General features: G+C 40.2%; 2 protein-coding genes across 2 annotated transcripts; both read right to left on the bottom strand.

Moving 5' to 3' along the window:
- Window positions 1-4,919: 4,919 nt before the first annotated feature.
- On the bottom strand, window positions 4,920-14,559 carry LOC128735634 (E3 ubiquitin-protein ligase siah-1-like). Its single transcript, XM_053830119.1, has 4 exons — window positions 14,422-14,559; window positions 6,852-7,039; window positions 5,890-6,736; window positions 4,920-5,048 (listed from the first exon to the last, which is right to left on the bottom strand). Exons 1-4 carry the CDS (start codon window positions 14,548-14,550, stop codon window positions 4,920-4,922), a joined length of 1,293 nt encoding a protein of 430 aa, XP_053686094.1. The 5' UTR covers window positions 14,551-14,559.
- Window positions 14,560-16,445: 1,886 nt separating this feature from the next.
- Window positions 16,446-17,921, bottom strand: LOC128735633 (E3 ubiquitin-protein ligase TRIM37-like). The gene is made up of 3 exons (XM_053830118.1): window positions 17,116-17,921; window positions 16,954-17,055; window positions 16,446-16,890 (listed from the first exon to the last, which is right to left on the bottom strand). Exons 1-3 carry the CDS (start codon window positions 17,919-17,921, stop codon window positions 16,446-16,448), a joined length of 1,353 nt encoding a protein of 450 aa, XP_053686093.1.
- Window positions 17,922-23,234: the final 5,313 nt, after the last annotated feature.

Genomic DNA, 23,234 nt, shown 5'->3' with positions numbered 1-23,234 from the left:
ATATTTTATGAACCGCAGACTATGCGTGAAGATCAGATAAAAATTTTCCAGCAATTTTTGCAAGATCTTCAATGTAACCCAAGGAAGTAACCTAGGGCTAATGCTATTTTCACTATTCATCATAGAACAGCACGCGAATTCACCTAATCTACACAATCTATCTCAATCTACAAGACTATAGATCACAGAAGCGTTAAGACACTCAAAACGCACTCCATTTTTAAATCAAAGAGGAGTGTTCAATTACAAATAAAGGAAACTATCCGTTAGGCCTCTACACTGAGTACGATTTAAGTATCTTGACGTATAGTCTTTGTTACTTAACCATAAAAATAATTAATTCAGCTTCTCATGGTTAACAGTGAAGTCGAAGGTAATGGCTGCCCGGAATCAAATTACTTCACAAGAAACGACGCGACATACTTCATCTATTTAACCCATCACCGGCAAACTTTCATTGTAATGAATCAAACATTTTATTTAACTTTTTCCCCGTTTATTTCACACAATTTTACTACCATAGCCAAATGCACGAACCTTCATTTCGGCACTACTGTGTTACCTGACTCACTGCGCATAGCGTTGTATTCGCGGTATCGTGTTGGTTCGAAAGGTTTCGAAAAATATCGCCCTTGTATCGAAAATATCGTTGATTTTGATCACTAAAAATAACGTACTTAAACGTTATATTGCAAGTGCTAGTAGTACGCAATAATTGTATTGTGAAACTGAATTGTTATTTATGCAACTTTTTACAAGTTAAATGCAATAACAAAAGCACAACTTATAAAAAATCGGTTGTTATCGATATTAGCTGCATATGCGTTATAAACGAATAAAACGCATGGTGACGTTTTATTTCAATAACACGCATATTCGCAGTGAGTCAGGTAAAACAGTAGTTGTACAACGTTTGGACCGACTGATTTGTGTGGAATACCATTTTTTCTTCTTCAATGTCGCTATCGGTGTGATCCGGCGAGTGGGCATCGAAACGAGAGGAACGATCTTCAGCAAGAGTAGCCAACTTCTAGCTTTCACAGAGGATCTCGACATCATTACTAGAAACCTTGGAACGACGGAAGCAACCTACGCCAGAATAAAAACGGAGGCTAACGTATGCATTAAAAAAATGAACTTTTTTCGGATGGTGATAAAAAAACCAAGACAGCTAATTGAGTTTGAGAAGGTAATTATATTAGCTTACTTGCAAAAAAAAATTCTACGCCCTTGCGAGCGGCCCTCCGGCAGCTAACCAGAACATTTGCCATAGCGGACGAAAACATGCGTGTAGACATGTTTTTGAGTTCTTTCTTCGTTTCATTCATCAATTCCTCCACAGTTTTCGCGACAAAATTGTTGGAGTAGATCTTACACTTCACGTTTGCTTAGAAACTCTCGATCGGACGCAGCTGGGGGATTTTGGGTGGGTTCGCCGACTTCGATATTCAACCGCTCCATCTACTCCAACGATCGCTTCGAATAGTAGGCCGACGCCAGATCCGGCCAGAATACTGTCTCTTCGCCCTTATAGAGCTTTCCAGTTATGTGTGTATTGGTGCTTGAAAATGAGGCAAACAACAACAGTAAACAAAAGAGATGCATTCCTTTGTCACCAAGGTACAGAATGAATTTCGTCTTCAGCTGTCTTAAATATCATCAAATTTTCAAAATATGTGCTTGAATTTGGAACAGGATGGAAAATTTGACCGAAATATGTGCTCTGCAGTGTGGCAAACGGAGAAACACAACTAGTAATCGCTATTTTTCGGTTTGTTCCTCCAGCATTAGCTGTTCCCAAAATTGAGGTAAACATCATGTATATACACGCGTATTTCGTGTTCGCTAGTGTGGGTGCTTGAGCTGTCAGAAAGCTCTATGGTATTTGTAGATGAACTACGCAACTTCCGACAGACATTTCGTACTATAAATTTCCCCGTTCACGGCACAACCGTATTTGAACGAAAGCTGTTGCGGTCTATTTTTGGCGGAGGATAGCGGAGAGTAGCGAAGGCGTATGTCGTATGAACCACGAGTTGCAGGCACTACTTAGAGATATTCCCATCGATCACCTGACGAAAGTTGAGAAACTACGGTGGGCCGGCCACGTCACAAGGATGCCGGACAACTGTGTAGTAGAATCCGTTCTCTTCAAGACACTTACCGGCAGCAGGAATGAAGGAATAGAAGAGCCCAACGTACTAGATGGCGCGACCAGGTTGAAGCCGACTTTCGTATGTCGAGACGCGCAACGAATTGGTGACGTTGGAGCCCAGGACCGAGTATAGTGGAGAGGAATTCTTGATACGGTAAGAGCCACCCCGGCACTCGGCTGGTAGAACGAACGAATAATTTTTTCTTCATATCTTCCTCCGATTTCACTTCCTTAGGATGTTTCCGAAGTACTTGTTTCATGGTAGCCCAGTACTTTTCAATTGGCCACAGTTCCGGTGCGTTCGGAAGTTTGAGACCTTTCGGCATGAAATTGACCTCCTTAACTTTGTACCACTCCAGAACATTTCTCGAGTAATGGCACGATCCGACCAGCTCAATCCGACCAGAAAAGCGTAGCAATGATCCTACGATCTCAGAAGTTGAAGTAAATGCTTTTAGAGGCATTTCTTTATACCTGCCCACTTACCATCCCGCTTGTAGGGCTACTTTCCACACAAGCAAATTGCTTGCAAAATCGCAGGCTTATGCTACATTGACTGTGACAGTAAAACAATAACGTCGGTTAGGTCCAGGTCATTTAGCTGTTCCATCGTTAGAGGATTCCAAGACAATTCTCGATTTGGTTATTTATATTGTTAACCTTAAGATGACATCGGAGCGGAGCTTATTAAAATGGGACCAGAAAAGCTGGCCTTTTGTATACACCGACTAATTGTTGGAATTTGGGATACGGAACAGCTACTGGAGGTGTGGAAAGATGAGGAAATCTGCCCGATCTATAAAAAGGGCTACAAGTTGGACTGTGAGAACTATCTCAATGCCGCCTATAAAGTGCTGTCCCAAATCATTTTCCGCCGACTATCACCAATTGCGAACAGATTTGAGGGAACTTATCAAGCCGGCTTCGTCGAAGATCGGTCTACAACGGATCAAATATTTACACTGCGGCAAATCCTCCCAAAGGGTCATGAATACAGAGTTCCCACGCATCATTTGTTCGTTGACTTCAAAGCCACATTGATACCATCGACCCGGAAGAGCGATGGAAAATCATGGACGAGAATAGCTTCCCCAGGAAGCTCATCAAACTGATTAAATCTACGATGAATGGTACACAGTGCTGTGCTCGGATGTCGGGTGGATTGTCAAGGTCATTCGAATCACACAGAGGGCTTCGTCAAGGTGATGGTCTTTCGTGCCTGCTGTTCAACATAGCGCTACAAGGTGTTATGAACCAAGCGGATATCAACATGCGGGGCACAATATTCAACGAATCTAGTCAATTCGTCTGCTTGCTGATGACATGAATATTATCGGCATAACATCTGTGACGGTGACTGAGCAGTACACCAGACTAAAGCATGAAGCAGAAAAGATTGGGTTAAAGGTAAATACGTCTAAAACAAAGTACATGCTGGCCAGCGGAACTGAGGCCGAACGACACCGTTTGGACAGTAGTATATCGATCGACAGTAGTTGATCGACGGCGATGAGTTTGAGGTAGCCGACAAATTTGTCTACCTTGACTCACTGGTAACGGCGGACAATGATACCAGCCGTGAGATTCGGAGGCGTATTATCAGCGGAAGTCGTGCTTACTATGGGCTTCACAAGCAATTGCGGTCGAGCAGACTAAGTCCCCGTACAAAGTGCACCCTGTATAAGACGCTTATTAGACCGGTTGTTCTCTACGGGCATGAAACATGAACAATGCTCGAGGAGGACCTGCGAGTGCTCGGAGTTTTCGAACGACGAGTGCTAAGAACGATCTTCGGCGACGTACAGGAGACCAGAGTATGGAAGCGGAGGATAAACCATGAACTCGCACAGCTCAATGGCGAACCCAGTGGCTAAAGCTGGACGGATACGATGGGCAGGGCATATTGCAAGAATGCCGGACAACTACCCTGCAAAGATGGTGTTCGCCTCAAATCCGGTAGGAACAAGACGACCAGAAGCGCAGCGAGCAAGATAGTCAGACCAGGTGGAGCGAGATCTGGCGGAGAGTACTCGCTGTCCGAGGAATTGGAGAGCGGTAGCCCTCAACCGACTTACATGGAGAAACGTTCAACAGGCTTTGTCTTAGGACGGCAAACCACCTAAGTAAGTAATAATAGTTCTAACTAGTATCTCATCCATAACATGGAGCCCTGTGTCACACCAGTAGTAACACTCGTAGGGGCGGACAAGACTCCATTACGCAATACCTTGTGCGAGAACGCCTCGTACTCGATTAAATGGACTAGCTTATCTGGAACTCCTCTACGGCCAAGTGGGCCCCAGATGTTTTCGTGGTTGAATCGGTCAAGCGCTTTTTCAAAGTCAACGAACATCAGCAGAAGAGAGGCCTAAAATTCGTTGATCTGCTCCAATATAATGCGAAGCGTTGTCTAGCACATGATTGGGAAGCACGTAATCACGCATCCTGCTGCCGAAGAGAAGCGTCGATGTTGTCTTAGATCTGGTTGCGGATTACCATACAGTGTACTTTAGAAGCAATATTAAAGATTCCGGACACCCTTTTGATTTACAGCAGTTAAAGTGGCGTTACAGACCAGTGACCTTGCTAAAGCTGCTGAAGTAAGTTCGCACAGCGCCGGATTGGACCATGGCGCGAAGTTCCACTTCGATGCCCTTTCAGCATAAGTTTGAGAAAAGTAATAACATTCGGATAAATAAAGATTTTAATCACACAATTTAGGAAACGCGTTGTATTTCTAACCATTACATAACTACTTACTATGTTACCGCTTGAACAACGGCTTTGTCAGACAATTCTCCGGATACTTTTGCAGATATATTCGATCTTCGGTCATTTTGTACGGTTGAGTGGACAGACGGCACGTAGCCGTCAGGGTATTGTACGATGGCGGCTGCGTAAATGGACGATCCAATGGGGGGGTTGTAGATATTGTTCGGTCACCATTAAGAATGTAAGTAAAGTCGTATGATTTACTAAATTACTGTGCTGTGCGTGGTGGTAGTGGTACTTGTGCATGTGTATATGCTTGTGGACTCATGGAGAAGAATTGTTTGTGCTTGAATCGTGAGAGCATGTGTGCTTGAAGTGATGGGAAGGTGGCCGTTAATATGGCCAGTACTGGCCGCAAAAATCATGAAATCGAAATGAAAAGAGACACGAAGGTAAGTAGAAACCAGTGAGTGCCGTTCAAGTTAGACAGGAAAGAAGCGTTAGCGAAAAAATACAATACAAAAAGCAGATATTTCACAAAAGCGAACGAGTACTGCTTGATATCTATAGTTTCTGTACTAAGTACCTTTCATACAAAAAGCGTTGGGCTTAAACGTCTTAAGACTTCACCCTTCTTTATCGTCAGATTTCGCAGCTGGCTATTAGAATGCAGGGCACTTATCGGCACAGAACAAAAGTGGAAGTTCGAACAACGCGACGATCAAAAATGGTAGCAGAATCTCTTTGGATTTTGTCTTCTCTATCCTCAGGTTCGCTAGTATCTGTCGAAGGCAGCATGTACGTATTTAGATTCTACTTTCCACCTGCTGTTCTGTAGAGGCACCATCAACGAGGGACATTTCGGACACTAAACTTGAATTGCAATTCTAATATACTAAAGCAGAGATTCAAAAGGGTCATGTTTACAGAAGCCTAGCTTGCAGACAATCACAAACATATTCGCTTATATAGTATTGAAGCAAGGTTTAGAGATCCACATAATAGAAGTTCCATTTACTCACCGCATCGTTACGATTGATCGATGGAGTCAGCAAAGGGGAGGATTCCACCTTTAGAATCGGTGAGCCTTCCCCAGTTGCAGCCATTCTATTGATCGAAGAGATATCAAAGGGATTCCTTTGATCCGATCCGGAGTTTGACACGCTATTTTTGGACAGGTTGGCTGGAGCAGAAACTTTCCGAAGCGGTTGGTCACTTGGCGTCTTTGGAGACTGCGGTTTGCCCCCGCCGCTGGGACCCGTTGATGTACCTCCAACGGGTGCACTACGACTTGCATTGGCTTTTATTTGTCCCTTTTGTGGAAACACGAAAGGCGTTGGTTTGGGAGCTTTGGTCTTCTTTTCTTGGCTGTTACTTTCAGATACCCGACGCACCCTATCAGTCGGTTCTGATTCCTTGTCAATCTTCTTTACGATAAAACGGAAGGGAATCTTTGAATCCTCACGCAAAAAGTGTTTTATTGTCTTAAACGACACAACTACACACTTTTCTTCATCAATCATATTTAGCAAATCATCGCAATCTGCAGCACATTGTTCGACATATTTAATGCGTCGAATGTCCTTCTCATCTTGAGATCGGATATCAAATTCGTAATAGTACTGGCGAGCTTCCTCACGTCGGCCAAAATAAACAATCATAAAATAAACCTTTTGGGTTTCGGTGTTGGAGAAAAAATAGAACAAAAATTGCTTGCTAAAAGCGTCAATCAGCTTGATGCTGCCTCTGGATTTTGTTGCCGAAAACGGGATCTCAGATTCCTGATAGTAGCTAAATGCATTACCCAGCACGACGTGGTCCTTCCGAAGATGATTGTCGATTTCATACTGCAGCCCGGTCCAGTTACATCTGAAAATCATTGAAAATGAAAGTTCGCTTAACACACTTTCGAAGCACTATAAGAACTATAGTTCTTATGACTTAAAAATACGAAACAAAAAATAAATGTTTCATAATAACTTACCCTAAAATTTTCAACTTAGCCGCAACGCATCGATAAGGACGAAACTTGCACTCTTCCACATGGGAGTGCATGTCCACCGGACTGAAAGCCCAAGTGCAACCGGATACTTTAAAGGGACAATTTGTTTTCGCATTTTTCACCAGCTGCTCGATCGGATTAGCCTTTTTCTTTTCGAAGTACTTTGAACACTGCAACGGAATAATAGATAGTTATAATATTAACCGGTAGATTAAAGATGTAAGGCTTGTTCGCGACAAAATTTGGACACCCCTAAACACACACAGCTTCGGAAATACATTAACAATGAGTGAAATATTTTGCAGAGTGGTAGACGTATGTCTGTTTTTCTGAAATTATAACTCTTGTTTATATTACAAGCGCTCAGCGTAAAAAGAGCAGGTGCGAAAAGCAATTGTGTACGGTCGCAATGAAAATCCGGATCTCTCGTCAAGAAAACTTGCCAAAAAGCTTGGATTTCCTCTAAGCACTGTTCAGTGTTTTAAAATCGTTCGATACTCGCTTGACAACAGCTAGGAAGAAGGGAAGTTGAACAAAAACGGATCTGAGGAATTACCACATGGATGCGAAGGTAAAACAAATATTACGGAGGAGACCAGATCTTTCAGTACGTACCATTGTTCGTAAAATAAAAATATCGTCAACATTCGTGCACACTTCTAAGCAACGACAAGGCATGAAGTCTTTCAAGGTGAGGACTGTGCCAAACCGTAATGATAAGCAAAATACGACGGCCAAAACACGCGCTCGTAAGCTTTATCGCGAATATTTAACGAAGTTTCTGTGCGTTATAATGAAACGTATATCCTAGAAGACTTTAAACAGCTTCCCTGTATGTCTTTTTACACTGCCATGAAACGGAATGACGTTGCAGAGCATTTTAGGACAAAGAAGAAAGCCAAGTTCCCCAAGAAATCTTTAGTAAGGCAGGCCATATGCAGCTGTGGTCGAGCAAGCAAAAGTTACATCACTACGGGAACGGTTAACAAGGAAATATACCGTGATGATTGGAAAAAATGATTGGAAGGTGTCAATCCCGGTGTAGTGGTTAGCATTCACGCCGAGGACCCGGGTTCAAATCCCAACACCGCAGAAGTCACGAATGACCTAAGCTGTTAAAGTAACTATAATCATACAAAAAAATGATTGGAAAGCTCGTGATACAGTGACAGACTGTCACTGACAGTACGTTTCCATTGCACCTCCAATTCCGCAATAGACGGATTTCAAGCCAACTCGTCTATGGGGTTGGCAGCACGCTCTCAAAAATAAATGGGGCTACTACCACGTTGGTATCAAAGAGATCGCACTTTTTTTCACCGCACTTGATATTTGACGACCACTGGAGCATATCGTGATAAAATTTCGAGAATCACATTAGCAAAGCAACAAGATATTGCTAAGATCCACTAAAGTATCAATATTCGCAACACTTTCGATTTCTACATTGAAAACACTAGCTGAGCGAATGAACCCAACCACAGGGATGCTTGCCTTACATAGTCCTATGCAGCGCATTGGAGCATTGCTGCTATACCCAAGATATTGTACGTTTCAGTGGGAATTTCTTAAGCCTGCATGCCTTAACTGTCCATTGCATTCAAATTCAAATGCTTTAATTGAACGTCCAGACGTCACACTCGTTTGTCGCACAATGATGAATTTCATTCTTAATCAGTAGTTTCGTCAATAACACCTGACAGATGTGTGTTCCAGTAGCGACCATCATGTTAAGTAAAACAATTGGCATTGTTTATTATATTGCATACTTGCGTCAATCCAGAAGCAAGAAAACGATCAACAATAGCTATCACGGGTTGTCGAGTATTGGATAAATTATTACATGAGAATTTAAATCTTGCTACAGATAATTAATTGATATGCTGGTAAATTATGATTCCATTTTCCCGGAGATATTCCAGATCGCGGTGGGATTTTTTTTGACGTCATAAGTAGCAGATGAAATATAACTAGAAATCTACTTAATTGACTGCGCAGAAGTTATCCATTTTATTTGTAGTCACTAAAAATGACTTTTACACTACCCTGAACCACGCTGGCTTACGCCCCCCACTTCGGAGCATCCGTTGTCGGTTCTACCGGAACTCAAAAGTGGTCGTTTGGAATTCTCTTCGAAAATATGGTAAATGGGATATCAAATGACAGGATTTTTCAATACGAGCTCTTCGACATTTGGATGTATTTTAAGCCGATCTGGGCATTCCGGAACATCCGGCATCGGTTCTACCGGAACTCAAAAGTGGCCATTTGGAATTCTCTTCGAAAATATGGCAAATAGGGTATCAAAAGATGTGTTGAAAAGTCCTGTCCCGGAATGTGCACATCGGCTCAAAATACATCCAAATGTCCACTAAAGAGCTCGCGTTGGAAAATCCTGTCTTTTGATACCCCATTCGCCATATTTTCGAAGAGAATTCCAAATGGCCATTTTGAGTTCCGGTAGAACCGATACCGGATGTTCCGGAATGCCCAGATCGGCTCAAAATACATCCAAATGTCCAAGAGCTCGTATCGAAAAATCCTGTCATTTGATACCGCATTTACCAGATTTTCAAAGAAAATTCTAAATAACCACTTTTGAGTTCCGGTAGAAACGACAACGGATCTTTCGAAGTGTGGGACATAAGCCAGCGCTCTACAGGGTAGTTTAAAAGGATAGTTTTAAATTATTAGTGACTACAAATAAAATAACTTTAGCGCAGTCAATTAAGTAGATTTCTAGTTTTATTTCATCTGTTACTTATGACATCAAAAAAATGCCACCGCGATCTGGAATATCTCCGGGAAAATGAAACCATAATTTATTGGCATATCATTTTATTAAAGGCCAATCTAATGTGGTTCTTTTAAGACTGGTTGCATGAAAATCGCATAAAAATCAGATGAGATAGAGCCAAAAGTGTAACTGAAAGTACCTTCATTTTTGCGGTCGGGGACGTAAAGGTTAAGGTGGCGGTCTTGCCCCGCCTACCCTTATATTTATGTTATGATTTTTTACGTGTAGGTAATACATCATTTGTAATTTAAAGTAGACGAGTTAGAAATTGAGCTACAACTCTTTTTTACACAGACGTTTTTGCTTAATGTAGCGGTCTTGCCCCGCCTACCCTTACCCATGGATTTCTAAGCTGTCAGCTGCTTCACTCATTACAGCATTTATGTTAGAGAGCATTTAGCTTCTTAATATGTATGCATATTATTTCACGATTTATTTAAAAGCCGATTTCACGATTTAAAAGCCTTAACTTATATTTTATTTCCGGTACAATGAGCGCATGGATAACTTCGGTGGACCACAGGATGACCACTACTCAACCAGCGAACGTGAAGTTTAGTCTAACTGGTTTTTCTAACCACGCTCCGTACGATAGACGACACTATATGTGTCGAAAAAGACTTAGTTTCGCCAGTGACGGTGGAGTCTAAACAAGTATCGTACGCTTATACAAAGTACACAGATTCCTTTTTATCAGTCCTCTGTAGTTCCAGGCTCACGTATTATCGCCGAATCACGGAAGCCTGGGAAAAAAGTTGGGTTTGAACTCGGTTATAATTTGCTGTCATTATACATAGCTTGGATCGCCCCGCGGATCTCTTAGCTTGATAAAAAATAATAACCTACCGTGACCGCTCCTAATTCTGCGCAGCTCCTAATTCTGCACTCAAAAAAATCGACACGTCGCATCCTCGTGAAAAATCATGTAAACTTCTGTACAGCAACTTACGTGAACTTCATGTACTAGTTAACGGGAAAATTAATGAAATTTACCGGGATCGCACGTAAACTGGTTAGTATGAGTGCGAGTTACCAACAATTCACGTCAATGTTACACGAAAACTATGATGGATGAGAATTACCTATGTTTCCATGTAAACTTGACGTGCTGATTTTTTTGAGTGTGCGCATTTTTCTTTATATAAGGGGCATTCCACGGGAAATTTATAGTCAAAATTTTTTTCTCTTCGGAATATTTTTTTACGTTCTTTATTCAAAAAAATCGACACGTATTTTTTTTATTTCGATGTTACTGTTGGAATTCGCAAGATATATTTTTTTAAAGAATTGTAATCCGAAAAAATCACTATTTTTTAAATGCTGATTGTAAACATAGTTTGTAATATCAAAATATGACTTTCTACCAGATGTGTTCACTATTCCACAAGCTTTCAAAATTGGTATACCATACCTCTTCTCGATTGTTTTTCAATAGTTAAATAGTGCATTTTTATAAACAATTGAAATTTTTTCAATGTTGGAACTTTTCTTCCTCGTTTTTTTTTATTTTAAAATATTTGTTGATCTTTCTCGAAGAAGCATGCAAAATTTGGAAATGGAGAAATAAAAACTCTGGAAGTTATGAGAAGCGAGCGGTGATGCTCAATCGATGTTCTAACCCACGGGCAGCTTCATAACGAAGCCGCCTTTGATGCTATTAAGTGTAACGTGTCGTTGAAGCGCGCGCGTTCGTCCGCTCGTTTGCATTAACGTGCGCGCTTCGATATAAAAATTCATAGCTTCTAGAGTTTTCATTTCGAGAAAGATCAACAAATATTCTAAAATAAAAAAAAATCGAGAAAAAAAAGTTCCAACTTTGAAAAAATGGCAATTGTTTATAAAAATGCACTATTTAACTATTGAAAAACAATCGAGAGGAGGTATGGTATACCAATTTTGTGAGCTTGTGGAATAGTGAACACATCTGGTGGAAAGTTATTTTTTGATATTACAAACTATGTTTAGAATCCGCATTTAAAAAATAGTATTTTTTTCGGATTACAACGCTTTAAAAAATCATATCTTGCGAATTCCAACAGTAACATCGAAATAAAAAAATACGTGTCGATTTTTTTTGAATAAAAAACGTAAAAAAATATTCCGAAGAGAAAAAAATTTTGACTAAATTTCCCGTGGAATGACCCATAAGTATTTTTTAACATTGTGCATAACTATAATCTTTGCGTTATTTTTTTATAAATGTCTGTTGAATATTACGCCATTATTCACAAACGGGCCATAATATTTGAGAGCGAAATAATTTAACGTGAAACTGAAAGTATTTTATATGGCAGAAAACATCGTCGTTAGCACCAACGCTAAAATTGTCCTTCTAGAAAATTAACAAATTTATGATCGAAATTCTTTGCAATGACCAAAATACCCAGCATTATTAGAAATGCTTAGAATAATTAGTTTTAGTCATGTTTTAGACAAAAAGAGTGAGTGCATGCAGTGCTTTCGTTAGAAAAATGCGATGCAATAATGCGCAGATTTAGGCACAGATTTTTTATTCATGTTCCAAATTCGGCGCAGTAATGTATGCTACGAAGAAATCGCGAAAGAATATGCAACCTCACCCAAATGGCTGAAGTATAGAGGCATGAAAATTCAAGTAGAATCTTTATCTTGCATTGGTTGGCATCCTGTGCTATGTCTCGGGGTCCAAACCTAAGAGCGCCGCCAATTCATGAAACCATGTCTTCTATTTTTTTTAAAGTGCAACCTCATGGGGCTGCCAGAGAGTGGGGAAATGGTTTCTATATATTATAAAAACACAATTTTTAGTATTAGTCTACAGTGTAATGTTCAGTATGCAGGCAATGAGGCAACCAAAATGATAACAATATTCCTTTGCCACCCGGACAGCACAAGAAGGCCGGATCATGCATTTAATTATGGTAATGGCTAATGCCGGATTTTCTGGTGTGCTTTCAGCGTATAAAGTCATAAACAGCATGGCAGGAATATTTATTTTCACTTTTTGGGTGCGCAGAATTAGGAGCAAACATGCGCAGAATTAGAAACATGGGCAAGAAAGTGCGCAGAATTAGGCACTGTGGATAAGTTTACAAAACGAAAAATATACTCAATTGTTGGTCGACTTATAATTCCCACATTTTTTACCAGATATTATAGACCTTAGCACTACACGTTGCTACTATCCACGTTGTTAATTTAAATCTAGAATAGGGTATGTTGCTGCTTCGTCGTAATTGCCTATTCCCGTCCTATCCAACACAAATTATTAAAAATATCAGCGATTTTTATGACACACAATGCAAAATTAGTTATTCCCTAATATTTTAGTTTGTTGCCTCTCATACGCGATCAATCAAAGTGAGCTGAGATCTATTGCGGAGTTTTCACCTATTTAGAGTCCCAGGCGAAAATTATTAGCGTGGCTATTTTCTGCCTTTACCACACATGTTTGCAATTTAGCAATTTGAACCATCAGTTTTTCGTTATTGCCTCCCCACTGCACCCCTCCTTGCTTGACAAGCATATTTTCAATGTATTTAGCAAGTACAGGATAATTATTATTAAAAAACGAATTTGCGTAGGACTCGTAAAATTGCTGCATGGTACAATATTTAAATGATTTTTTTTATTAAAGAATTCTTAGCCGCCAAATTTCCAACGTTTTTTCGTGCGACGAAGAAGAAAATGTCAACTAATGGTTTCAATTTCCATCATTCATAAAATGAAAATAACTCACTCAACGCATTGTTGTTATTCTGCAACCGGGAAAACTTGCATAACCTATAGAAATTTTGCAACATAACATTCGTCATGCTGTCCTACACAAATACATGCGTGCAAGCTTCGTAACAGTATTGTGATTTTTAGTTCGGACGATGAAAAATGTTGATGGACGAATTTTAAAACGGTACGACGAATTTAAGATATAAAGTCAGTTGCGTAGTTTCAATCAAATGCTTTATTAATCGCTTTTTATTGAATTCAAAGGGCACGGATCGGAAGGTAAGTGTGTTTGAGTCAAATCAGCAGCAGAGCTTTTGGAGTATTCATTAAATCCACCTGAGAAATGATGAAAATTAGAGTGGCTTTCCTTACTACGATGGGAATTAGATATAAACCCTGCTTAGAATAGCGGAAGAATCATAAAAATGTCTTAACTGCGCAGAATATGGTACTTTCACGGTACGAACTTAGCATGTGCTGTTGCTTTTCAATGGTCCTCCTGTAATCTACCCATTTTTCCGGGCTTCCCCTTCACGTCTTGTCTCACCTGGTGTTACTAAACACATACTACGCTATAATCTCTTTTTACGTCCATTTATTTTACGTACTTTCGTTTTACGTCAACTTTTTTACGTCCGAAATTTGAATAACGTCCTCTCTTTTCACTTTAAAATTTGAATCAACGTCCTCTTGTTTTACGTCCAAAATTTGAATTAACGTTCTCTTTTTTTACTACCGATTTTTTTTACGTCCCCCCAATAATGGACGTAAAACAAGATTATTGAGTGTATATAAAACTATGTTTCATTACTTTCTTCCATTTCCTTCGTCTAATTACAAAACTATCGTTATGAAAATAAGTATTCAAATACCTGACTTTTTAAATAAATCAACACAAAGCATGAGGTGAGCTGTTCTAATACAAGTTGTTTAACGTTCGGTTTGAAACACCGCTTATTCCAATTATCTTGTACTCAATTTTCGTCAAATAACATTAGCAGAAAGCATGCAAGGACCTTCCCATTTAAATTTTTTCTGCACAACACTCACCTGGTAGCACTTTTTCTTGGCCAGCAACTCCACACACTGTTTGCAACCCAAATGCTGGTTGGCACACTCGTACACTTCACCATCTGGAAACTTATGGCAAACAATGCACTTTAATTTTTCGATATCCATCGTATGTACCGCCTTCAATCGTCTGTCGCTGAAAATGAAATAAACACAAATAATTCCGTTTCGCTTTTCGAGTCGAACAAGCCCAGCGGCGCGGATTTCCAACGAATTCTGACTACCCATGCTTGCCCTTGCCCTTCACTTCACTGCTAAGGGAAGGGTCTTTCACAGATCACCTAACACATTTTCGAATTGTCAACTTTATTCCTAAGATCCAATGCTTCTTTTTCCACAGAACGCAAGTCTTGATATTAGATATTTATGTAGGTACCTATGAAAACGAGCAATGAATTGAAACATGAGCGTCGAATCCTTGTTAATTTCATGGATGAAATCTCATTGCTGTTATGTAAAAAATAGACGATTCCTAATCCGTCTGATCGGAACGCACACTAATGTGGTTAATACAGCGTATAACAGTTAAGCAACCTGCAGTTTTGTTTACAAACAATATTTATTTGCTTCATGTGTTTGCGATCCATTCATTCTGAATCGAATGAATCAAAAGCGTTCGATGCAGACGAGTGTTAGGGTGCTAACGCTCATATTGGACCAATCGGAAACGCCAAAAATTCAATATTTTTAAACATTCAATTTCAAAGTGGCAATCCATTTGACCTTTTTCATAGCTATATCGAATGTTATAAAAGCCAGCGTTTCTAAAATGTTTGTGTATCTAACACGATGCGATAGCTTGTCGGTGACGCAAAATTGTGTCTGTTGTAGGGAAATTGGAAATAAATAAACGTCTACCCTACATTGAAGCGCAAAATGTGCAAACGTTAACGTTATTAATCTTTGTTTTTTTCCATTTGGAGTAATCGCTCTCCCATATCAAGCAAATTTCACAGAAATATGCTTACAGTTCAATTCAATCATGATTAGTCTAGTCCAGCAAAAGCGACCATTATTATGGTAAAGCGGATTGGTGTTTACCATTTAAAGGCACGAGCGTTTTAGGCATATCGAAGATGTGTTCATATTCCTTTCACTTTTATAAAGATTAAATCGTATGTCCTAAAATGCTTGTCTGACTGATTTTTTTTATTTGGCATAAGAATTAACTAATATCAAGAAAAATTATCTAATTACCGTTTTTAAAAGCAAAAAGTGATTACAACTGAAATTCATTCTGTATTCAAATTTTGAGCTAAGTTTCGAGTTCAAAAACTTACCAATAAATCGCTCTGCAATAATATTAGCAAAACTCCAACCAGCCGATACAGACAAACCTTTAACTGTAACTGATTAATACTCGATGGGTGAACGAAAGCCGGACGAAACATATGTACTTTTACACTCATGCATAATGTTTGAACGAATTCCTTATCGCTTATTTGCAGATTTACCATTTTCTACTTCGACAAAGCATTATCTTATCATAAACACTCGGATATTTTACACTTTGACAGAAGTTAACCTTTGAAAGGGCCAATTCGGGTAGTTTCCCTATAAGCGTCATTAATGAATCATTAATAGCAAGTCTTATCAGTTTTTACAAACCGACAACAAAAAATAGTTTACGTACAAGTCGTTGTACCCTCACTTAAAAATGGATATAATTGAGTTATAACCAAACATACTGTTTTAAATACCGACAGGTACATGTACACAGTAGTCTTTCTTATCATGTTACGCAGATAACGTCACTGCAATTTGGCAGTATTTGGCAGCTACCAACTTAACGACTGATAACGGCAAAAAAGACTCATATTGAATGATACGCTTAAAAGTATACTGCATTTTTTGCCAAACTGCTTAAATATAAATTGCCAACCCTTTTACGTACTCCTGAAATAATTTATTCTATAATCAGTACAAAGAAAAATTTTCTAAACATGATATCCAACAAACTAAACACATTAAAACTCATCCACCCAACACAACTTCAATAGTATTCAACCTAACAGCTTTGCAATATACCAATCTTTGTGAACACATTTATCATAGTAAGTAGCCCAAAGTTGCATCTTCATCTTTAGATGCAGCTCGTCGGTGCGTTCCTCGAGAAATCCTTCCATCGCCTGAAATCCGCTAAACTCCAGTACGGTATTGTTTTCAAACCGTTTGATGTCCATTAGTCTAACCAGCGGTTCGCATTGCGACATACGTTTCGTTGGATAGCAAAATACCTTAACATCATGCGCATCGTACCCGTCCACCACCACTAGCGAAAGTCGGATAACTTCATTCCCACTGTCATCATACTCCTGATGTCCTTTGAGCTGCATGGTAAATCCCTCGATAGACTTCACATCCGAGAGCATCGATCGATTAAGGTATACCGTTTCCGAGAAGTTGTACAATAAAAAGTCGAACACCACTAACGGAGGCGTGATCCGGCTGAAATAATCAAATCGGGTTATAGTTTACTATAAACGCTGTAAAGGTGTAGAAGGCAAATACTCAATAAAACTAGTTTCAGGCAGTTGCGGAACTGGTAAAGGCTTTTTACGTATATTTTTAATCACGTCAAGCATTTTGAACATCTCTGTCACCACTTCAGGACTGCAATGAGAAGATAATCATTAGCATAGGACATTTGATTCAATACACCTACTTATTCACCTCGTATCCTCACTAGCTAACTCGATCGCCTTCTGCATCACGTTTTCCACCTCCTTGTGCTGCTGCTTAGTATCTTTGACCGGTTCAGTGTTCTGACCAAACCGTTCGCTCATTTCGTCTCTCAACTTATCAATCAAACGTTCCGCGGCCCAGTGCAATTGGTTGACAATATGGTCATTGGCATCCGTTATGTCGCTTTCATTCGTCGCAATCTGAAAGCTGATACTTTGCAATGCCTTCAATCTGGCCGTCAGGAATTGGTTCTCTTTTGCGATCATTTCTTTGAATTTCTGTCGAGCACTGTCTAAGTCTAAAACCTTAGAATTATGTACGCTATGCGGTTCGCTAAACAAACATTTCACGCAAATGCAACAACCACAGGCCTGACAAAACAATAGCAGTTCCTTTTCGTGCTTATCACACATCCTAAGTGGTCTACGAATAACTTGAATCAATTCCTCGACGTTGTCCCTTAGTTGCTGAGTCAAGTCAATCACATCCCGATAGACGCGGCAACAGACAAAACTATTCGCCTCCACTTGCGACTGACAGCAAGGACAACGCTTCACTATGGAGTCCATCGAACGTCTCTCGCGTCCATCGCGTCTATTCAGCCATTGATCGATGCATTGCCTGCAGAAAAGCTTCGAACAGTGCGGACAATGAATCGGATGTTTAACACTGATCGCACAGTGACAAATGGCGCACCTAAACAGATCCTCCAAATTGATGTATCGGTCGAACCAAGCTTTGGCAAGAAGCTGTCGTTCCTCTGTACTACTGCTGCTTTGCTTTGCGGAAGCCATAATTAAAATAAAATATCACTCGTTCCAAAATCAAACACACAAATTACACGAAAAACAACAAATTTAGATTTCTTTGTAGCACGGCTAACGCCAGTGCAATACATCATTAAACTGATATTGGCCGCAAATTTGCTATTGTTTCACATACAATTAATTTGGCTATATGCTCTAGATCAGTTTAGCAGGTTAATACCGACTTCATTTAGCAGAAATAGGGATGGTATCAGTATCAAGTGTGGATCATATCGCGACAAGTTACGTTAGAGAAAATCAAAAAATTCCAAGACGTAACTTCGAAAAACTAATTCTCAAAAGCACATGTGGATCATTTTAATTGGAGCCATTGATAGAAAAACAAATCGAGGATTACCAAAAGCAAAGCTTTGGCGTATAAACGTTTTTCAGACTTGACCCTTCTTTATCGACAGACTTCGCAGCCGGTTATTAGAGTACAGGACACTTACAGGGCTAGTGCATCGATCCTACTGAACTCTAGCTGCACTTCCCAGCATGATTCGTACATAGGACGGCTGGCTTGTTAGACCAGCATCGTACCTCGAAGCCAACTGGGACGAGGATTACAGTGAAACCCTTTGACTATGGCGCAATGTAATGATCCCGACTTGGCCGGGTTTTCCCTTAACAAACGGAAGCAGAAGTTTACCAAAACTAATGGATCAGAACCAGTGGTACCTTTCTGAGTCTTCGAAACGTTTGACGCTTGAATCAGATACTTTCACTGAACCAAAACATGAATTTTCATTTCAATCGTGAAACTTGTTCTGCTTACGAGAAGTGGTGTGTATCGGCGAAGATAACGCGTAAAACCCAGGCCTTCGTAAACCGCTGCCAGCGATACGATCGTTCGGGGTTGATAGCTTCACGCCAGTGCCAAATAGAATCAGGGATTCAGGTGCATAAATTCAAGTAGATCAGACAAACCTTGAAGAGAGGAGCGAACGAAATTGATTGAGTTCTCTTGCGACAGCTCACTCGATAAAGAATTTAAGCAGAAACAGCTAGTTTCAACAGCTAGGTGGCAGTGCCACCTTTCATGCACAGAGTTAGTTGAGATATCGAGACTATGTTTTTGGGTAATTGCGTTGCCAACAGCGAAAGTGAAAAATGTGATCTTTTTGCCGTGCAGTTCAAATTGAATCGCATCTTCTACACCAATGAAAGAAGCCAGAAACGTAGTACCTAGTACGTAGTAAGATAAATCATATTAAAATTCTAAATTGCCCCAAAAACCTAGTATCGAGTGTTCCGGAACCGATGTTGAAGTGGTCATTTGGATCCAAAATGTCCCCATTGTACTTCCATTAGTATTATTTTATCAAGCCAATGTGATTGGATGTGCCGCAGAATGAAAGTACAAAAATGTCCCCCGGGACCTGGTAATAGAGGTTCTGGAACCGTCACAGAAGTGGACGTTAGTCAACAAATATGCCCCAGCATACGTTGGGTGCCAGTTTTGGGTCATACCTTTCAAATGAGGTAAAGACAACGAAATTCGGATTGAAAATGGAAGAATGAGAGCAACATCAAAACTTGGGTCGTTTTCGATCCCAATGCATAACGTGTAACATTTTTTTTTTGTAGTGGCTCTTCTAGATGTCGCTGAAAGCTGAAACTCCCCTACAATGCTAGTTTTCTAAAGTCAGGAAAAGTCAGAAAATTTCAAGTCTTTAGCTCGTTCCGTTACTGAGTATCGAGCTTTGTAAGTATGCCGATGGGTCGAAAACGACCCTAATGCACTACGGTATGTCGGTATAGCAGCGCAAATTTACTGATCGCTGGAATTTTTCCTATCTGTTTCCAGTACACAAAAAAGGCGACAATGATAAGGATCGAGGGATCACGTCCATGTGCGCTTTGCTCAAAATTATTTGAAATCATCGTAAATGACGCTTTGTTTGCTTGTTGCAAAATCTATATTGACGCTGACCAGCACGGTTTTTTCCCGAAAAGATCGGTGACCACACATGACACATCTGATGCAATTTGTTTCACGCAGTCTGCAAAGCCTGGACTCTAGCTTTCAAACCGGCGCTATGTATCTGGACCTGAAAGCCACTTTCGATCGAGTGGACTACAAAATACTGCCTAGCAAAATGGAGCAACTGGGTACGGTACGGTACAGGTGTCGAATGCTGGTTCAGATCTTACCTGACAAATAGAAACTTATGTTTCAAGATAGGATCTACTATCTCCGGCTGCTTCTCCAATCAATCTGGAGTTCCGCAAGACACCAACCTAGGCCCGCTGCTCTTTCCGATTTTTATAAATGAAGTTACATTTTTGCTTCCACATGGTTGTCGACTATTTTATGCTGACGATACTAAAATTTTCAAAACTGTTACGTTCCAGAGTGACTGTGTTGAACTGCAGGAGTACTTGAACATAATTGTGACCTGGTGTGAAGCAAACTGTTTAGTGCTAAGTAGCATTTTCATGTGTATAATTAGATTCCAAATAAGAGTTACGTACTGATATGTATCCAACAAAATCGTATTCGACGTACAAAAACCGCTTACCCGCATCTGCTGAGTGTGTTGGCAAAAGGATCAGCCTTGCCAGCCGTTAGGGGCGGCATACAACAGCGACTGATCCGGAGCGGACGGCTGACTTTGCTGTGAAACGCTGTGTCTCGCCAGCAATACCCAAGACAGCAGCCCTGCCCGCGAGACTAGGCATCGCAGCCCCAGTAAGGCAGTATGTTTAAACAACTTTTGCTAGGAGAAATTCAGGAAAGGAACTACTACCGAATAATCGGCATGGACCCAGGCAAAAGAAAAACGGACAACGATTATTGGAAACTTGGTACTAGGAATGTCAGGACTCTACTTGAACCGGCACGCGCGGGTGTCCTGGCAAGAGAGCTGCAAAAGATGAAGGTCGAGATTGTAGCCATCCGGTAAGTGCGGTGGCCGAAGACGGGAGAACGCGAATTCCGCGCAGTAGATCCTATTGCGGGCACGACATTCAAGTATCACATCTACTACAGTGGCGCCGATAAAGCAGAGCATGGAGTCGGATTCGTATTACATGGAAAACAAATGAAGCTTATCATTAGGTGGAGGCCCATCAATGACCGTCTATGCGTGTTGAGAATTAAGGACAAATTCTTTAACTGATAAATGTGTACGCACCGACGAACGACAAGCCCTATGACGTAAAAGAGGCGTTCTATGATCTTCTCGACAGAAGATATGAAGAGTGCCCAAGACATGACATAAAGATAGTCATCGGGGGTACAAATGCACAGGTCGGACGTGAAGAGTTCTTTCGCCCCGTTATTGGTAGAGAAAGTCTCCATCCTACCACAAACGACAATGGCCTGAGGCCATCAACTTCGCTGCAGCCAGAGGAATGGTTATCTGTAGTACCCATTTTGCACGGTGGAACATTCGGAAGCACACCTGGAAACACCCTAATGGAGAAGCCTGCTCTCAGATCGACCACGTTCTGGTTGATGGCCGGTACTTTTCTGATGTAGCAGACGTGCTATACTTCCGGGGACCAAACGTTGACTGGGACTATCTCGTAGTAGGTAAGATCCGCACCCGGTTGTCCAACGTATTCAAATCGAAGCCAACGAGGAAGATACTGTCGTGACCAAACTTAACTTCACGTCTATCTTTCTCAACTATAACCAATTGAATAAACTATGAACACCAAATCAATCCCTCTCTCGCTCTATACATTTGTATCAACCAAATTTTCCCGCGTCTCTTTCTTTCCATATCTTTTCTTCCTATATAACCGAAAGACATAGCACTTCTCCGGGCTATTTGCTAGTCATCCTTTTCGTGTGCTTGTTCGCCACTCGAGTCAAGCAGAGCAAGCAAACGATGTTCGTTGCGTTGTGAGCAATACGTTAATGCACGCTAAAATGGTTTCTTATAAAAGATAGAATTTTTAGCAAATTTAATATTTGCATTCCATTTACTCAATGAGATATTACTGATCATTTGCTATAGTCCCTACAATATTCTCCTTCTCTACTCTTTTCTGTTGAAACAATATTTAAAATATAGAAGTAAAGTATAGAAGTTCACGTTTTGAACCCTAAGAAAAGAATGGTGTCGAGCTTTCTTCGCAGTGAAAGTTATTACAGAGCTACGTAGCCAAGAGCCAGCCTAATCATTATCACTGCTTTTGCTTCATACCTTCGTATCAATTACACCTTCTTTTTCTTCACACTTTTATCTCCACCATGCTTTATTTTCTATCACATTTTGTTTTCCATCATACCTGTTTTTCGAGATTGTGGTTTTTTTCCACACTTATTAACTATGGTTCAGCCCGAAATCAACAATACGCTGGCCGAACCATCCGAACTGAGCATTTCGCCCAAATATCTTCTGCCAGTTTCGCCAAGCTAGCCCGCGGCTCCCGTACACAGACGAATTCGCCAACACGCTAACACAGGTATGGTTCCCTCCAGAACATGACTACCATCCCCATCTGAGCTTCCCAAGAGTAATCGTAGAGTTTGTAGAAATTGCCCTTAAAAATGGTAACGACCACCATCGGCCCCCTCCACTGGTGTCCCCAAAGACTGATATGGCGGAAAACAAAGAAATACGAAGAAATGGTTGCCAGGGATTATAGTTTTTTTCATATTTGTTTTTCATTTTTTTTTTTTTGCATTATACTTCCTTTCTAATCATATCTCTTTATCGCATCATATTTTTCCCATCACTTTTATTTTCACCATATATTTCGTTGTCATAGCGCAGAATTTCGTACTTGGCAACAAACGCGTGTTTCCTATGTCGCCAAAATTGAAACCGAGTCAAAGTGGAGACACCCCAGTAAACCATTTGGTTTGTATATCTCGATTAAATAAACTAAATACTCCTGAATATATGATTAAGATATAATCAAATATTGCAATCATCTATACTGCTTTATAATTCACAGTCATGAATTGTATATGAAGACACGCACGACAGCAAAACAACTTATTGTTCACTTCGATTTGACATACTCTAATCATTATACAATTCCAATGTGAAATTGACATGAAAACGATTTAATGTGAACTTTCTATTACGATTTTGTGTTATCTGGGACTCTTTTTAATCTAGGAAATATGAACATAAATGTGTCAAAAATTAATTAACCTTCATTGATCAACGACTTGTACACGTTTGCAACCATTTTGTTTGAAAAACGGCGAAAGAGGACGTCAACAAAAATATTACCTATTGAAATATTCTACAAATGCTCTTTTTTATACGCATACTGACTCATCATTTTTCCGTTAACTAGAACATTTACGCGAAAACTGATGCTTAAAGTGAA

Source organism: Sabethes cyaneus, chromosome 2 (assembly GCF_943734655.1).
Source record: "Sabethes cyaneus chromosome 2, idSabCyanKW18_F2, whole genome shotgun sequence".
Lineage (NCBI taxonomy): Eukaryota > Metazoa > Arthropoda > Insecta > Diptera > Culicidae > Sabethes > Sabethes cyaneus.
The sequence above is the reverse complement of the archived record's forward strand: the minus strand, read 5'-3'. Positions and strand labels throughout refer to the sequence as shown.

What these genes read in the sequence shown, in the direction of transcription:
- LOC128735634 (XM_053830119.1), bottom strand. Translation starts at nt 14,550, where the DNA reads ATGGATATCGAAAAATTAAAGTGCATTGTTTGCCATAAGTTTCCAGAT. An exon ending in GCTAAGTTGAAAATTTTAGG is followed by an intron (nt 6,737 to 6,851) that starts GTAAGTTATTAT and finishes AATGATTTTCAG; the next exon opens with ATGTAACTGGACCGGGCTGC. An exon ending in CGATCAATCGTAACGATGCG is followed by an intron (nt 5,049 to 5,889) that starts GTGAGTAAATGG and finishes CCATTTACGCAG; the next exon opens with CCGCCATCGTACAATACCCT.
- LOC128735633 (XM_053830118.1), bottom strand. Translation starts at nt 17,921, where the DNA reads ATGGCTTCCGCAAAGCAAAGCAGCAGTAGTACAGAGGAACGACAGCTT. An exon ending in TTAGCTAGTGAGGATACGAG is followed by an intron (nt 17,056 to 17,115) that starts GTGAATAAGTAG and finishes TTCTCATTGCAG; the next exon opens with TCCTGAAGTGGTGACAGAGA. An exon ending in CCTGAAACTAGTTTTATTGA is followed by an intron (nt 16,891 to 16,953) that starts GTATTTGCCTTC and finishes TGATTATTTCAG; the next exon opens with CCGGATCACGCCTCCGTTAG.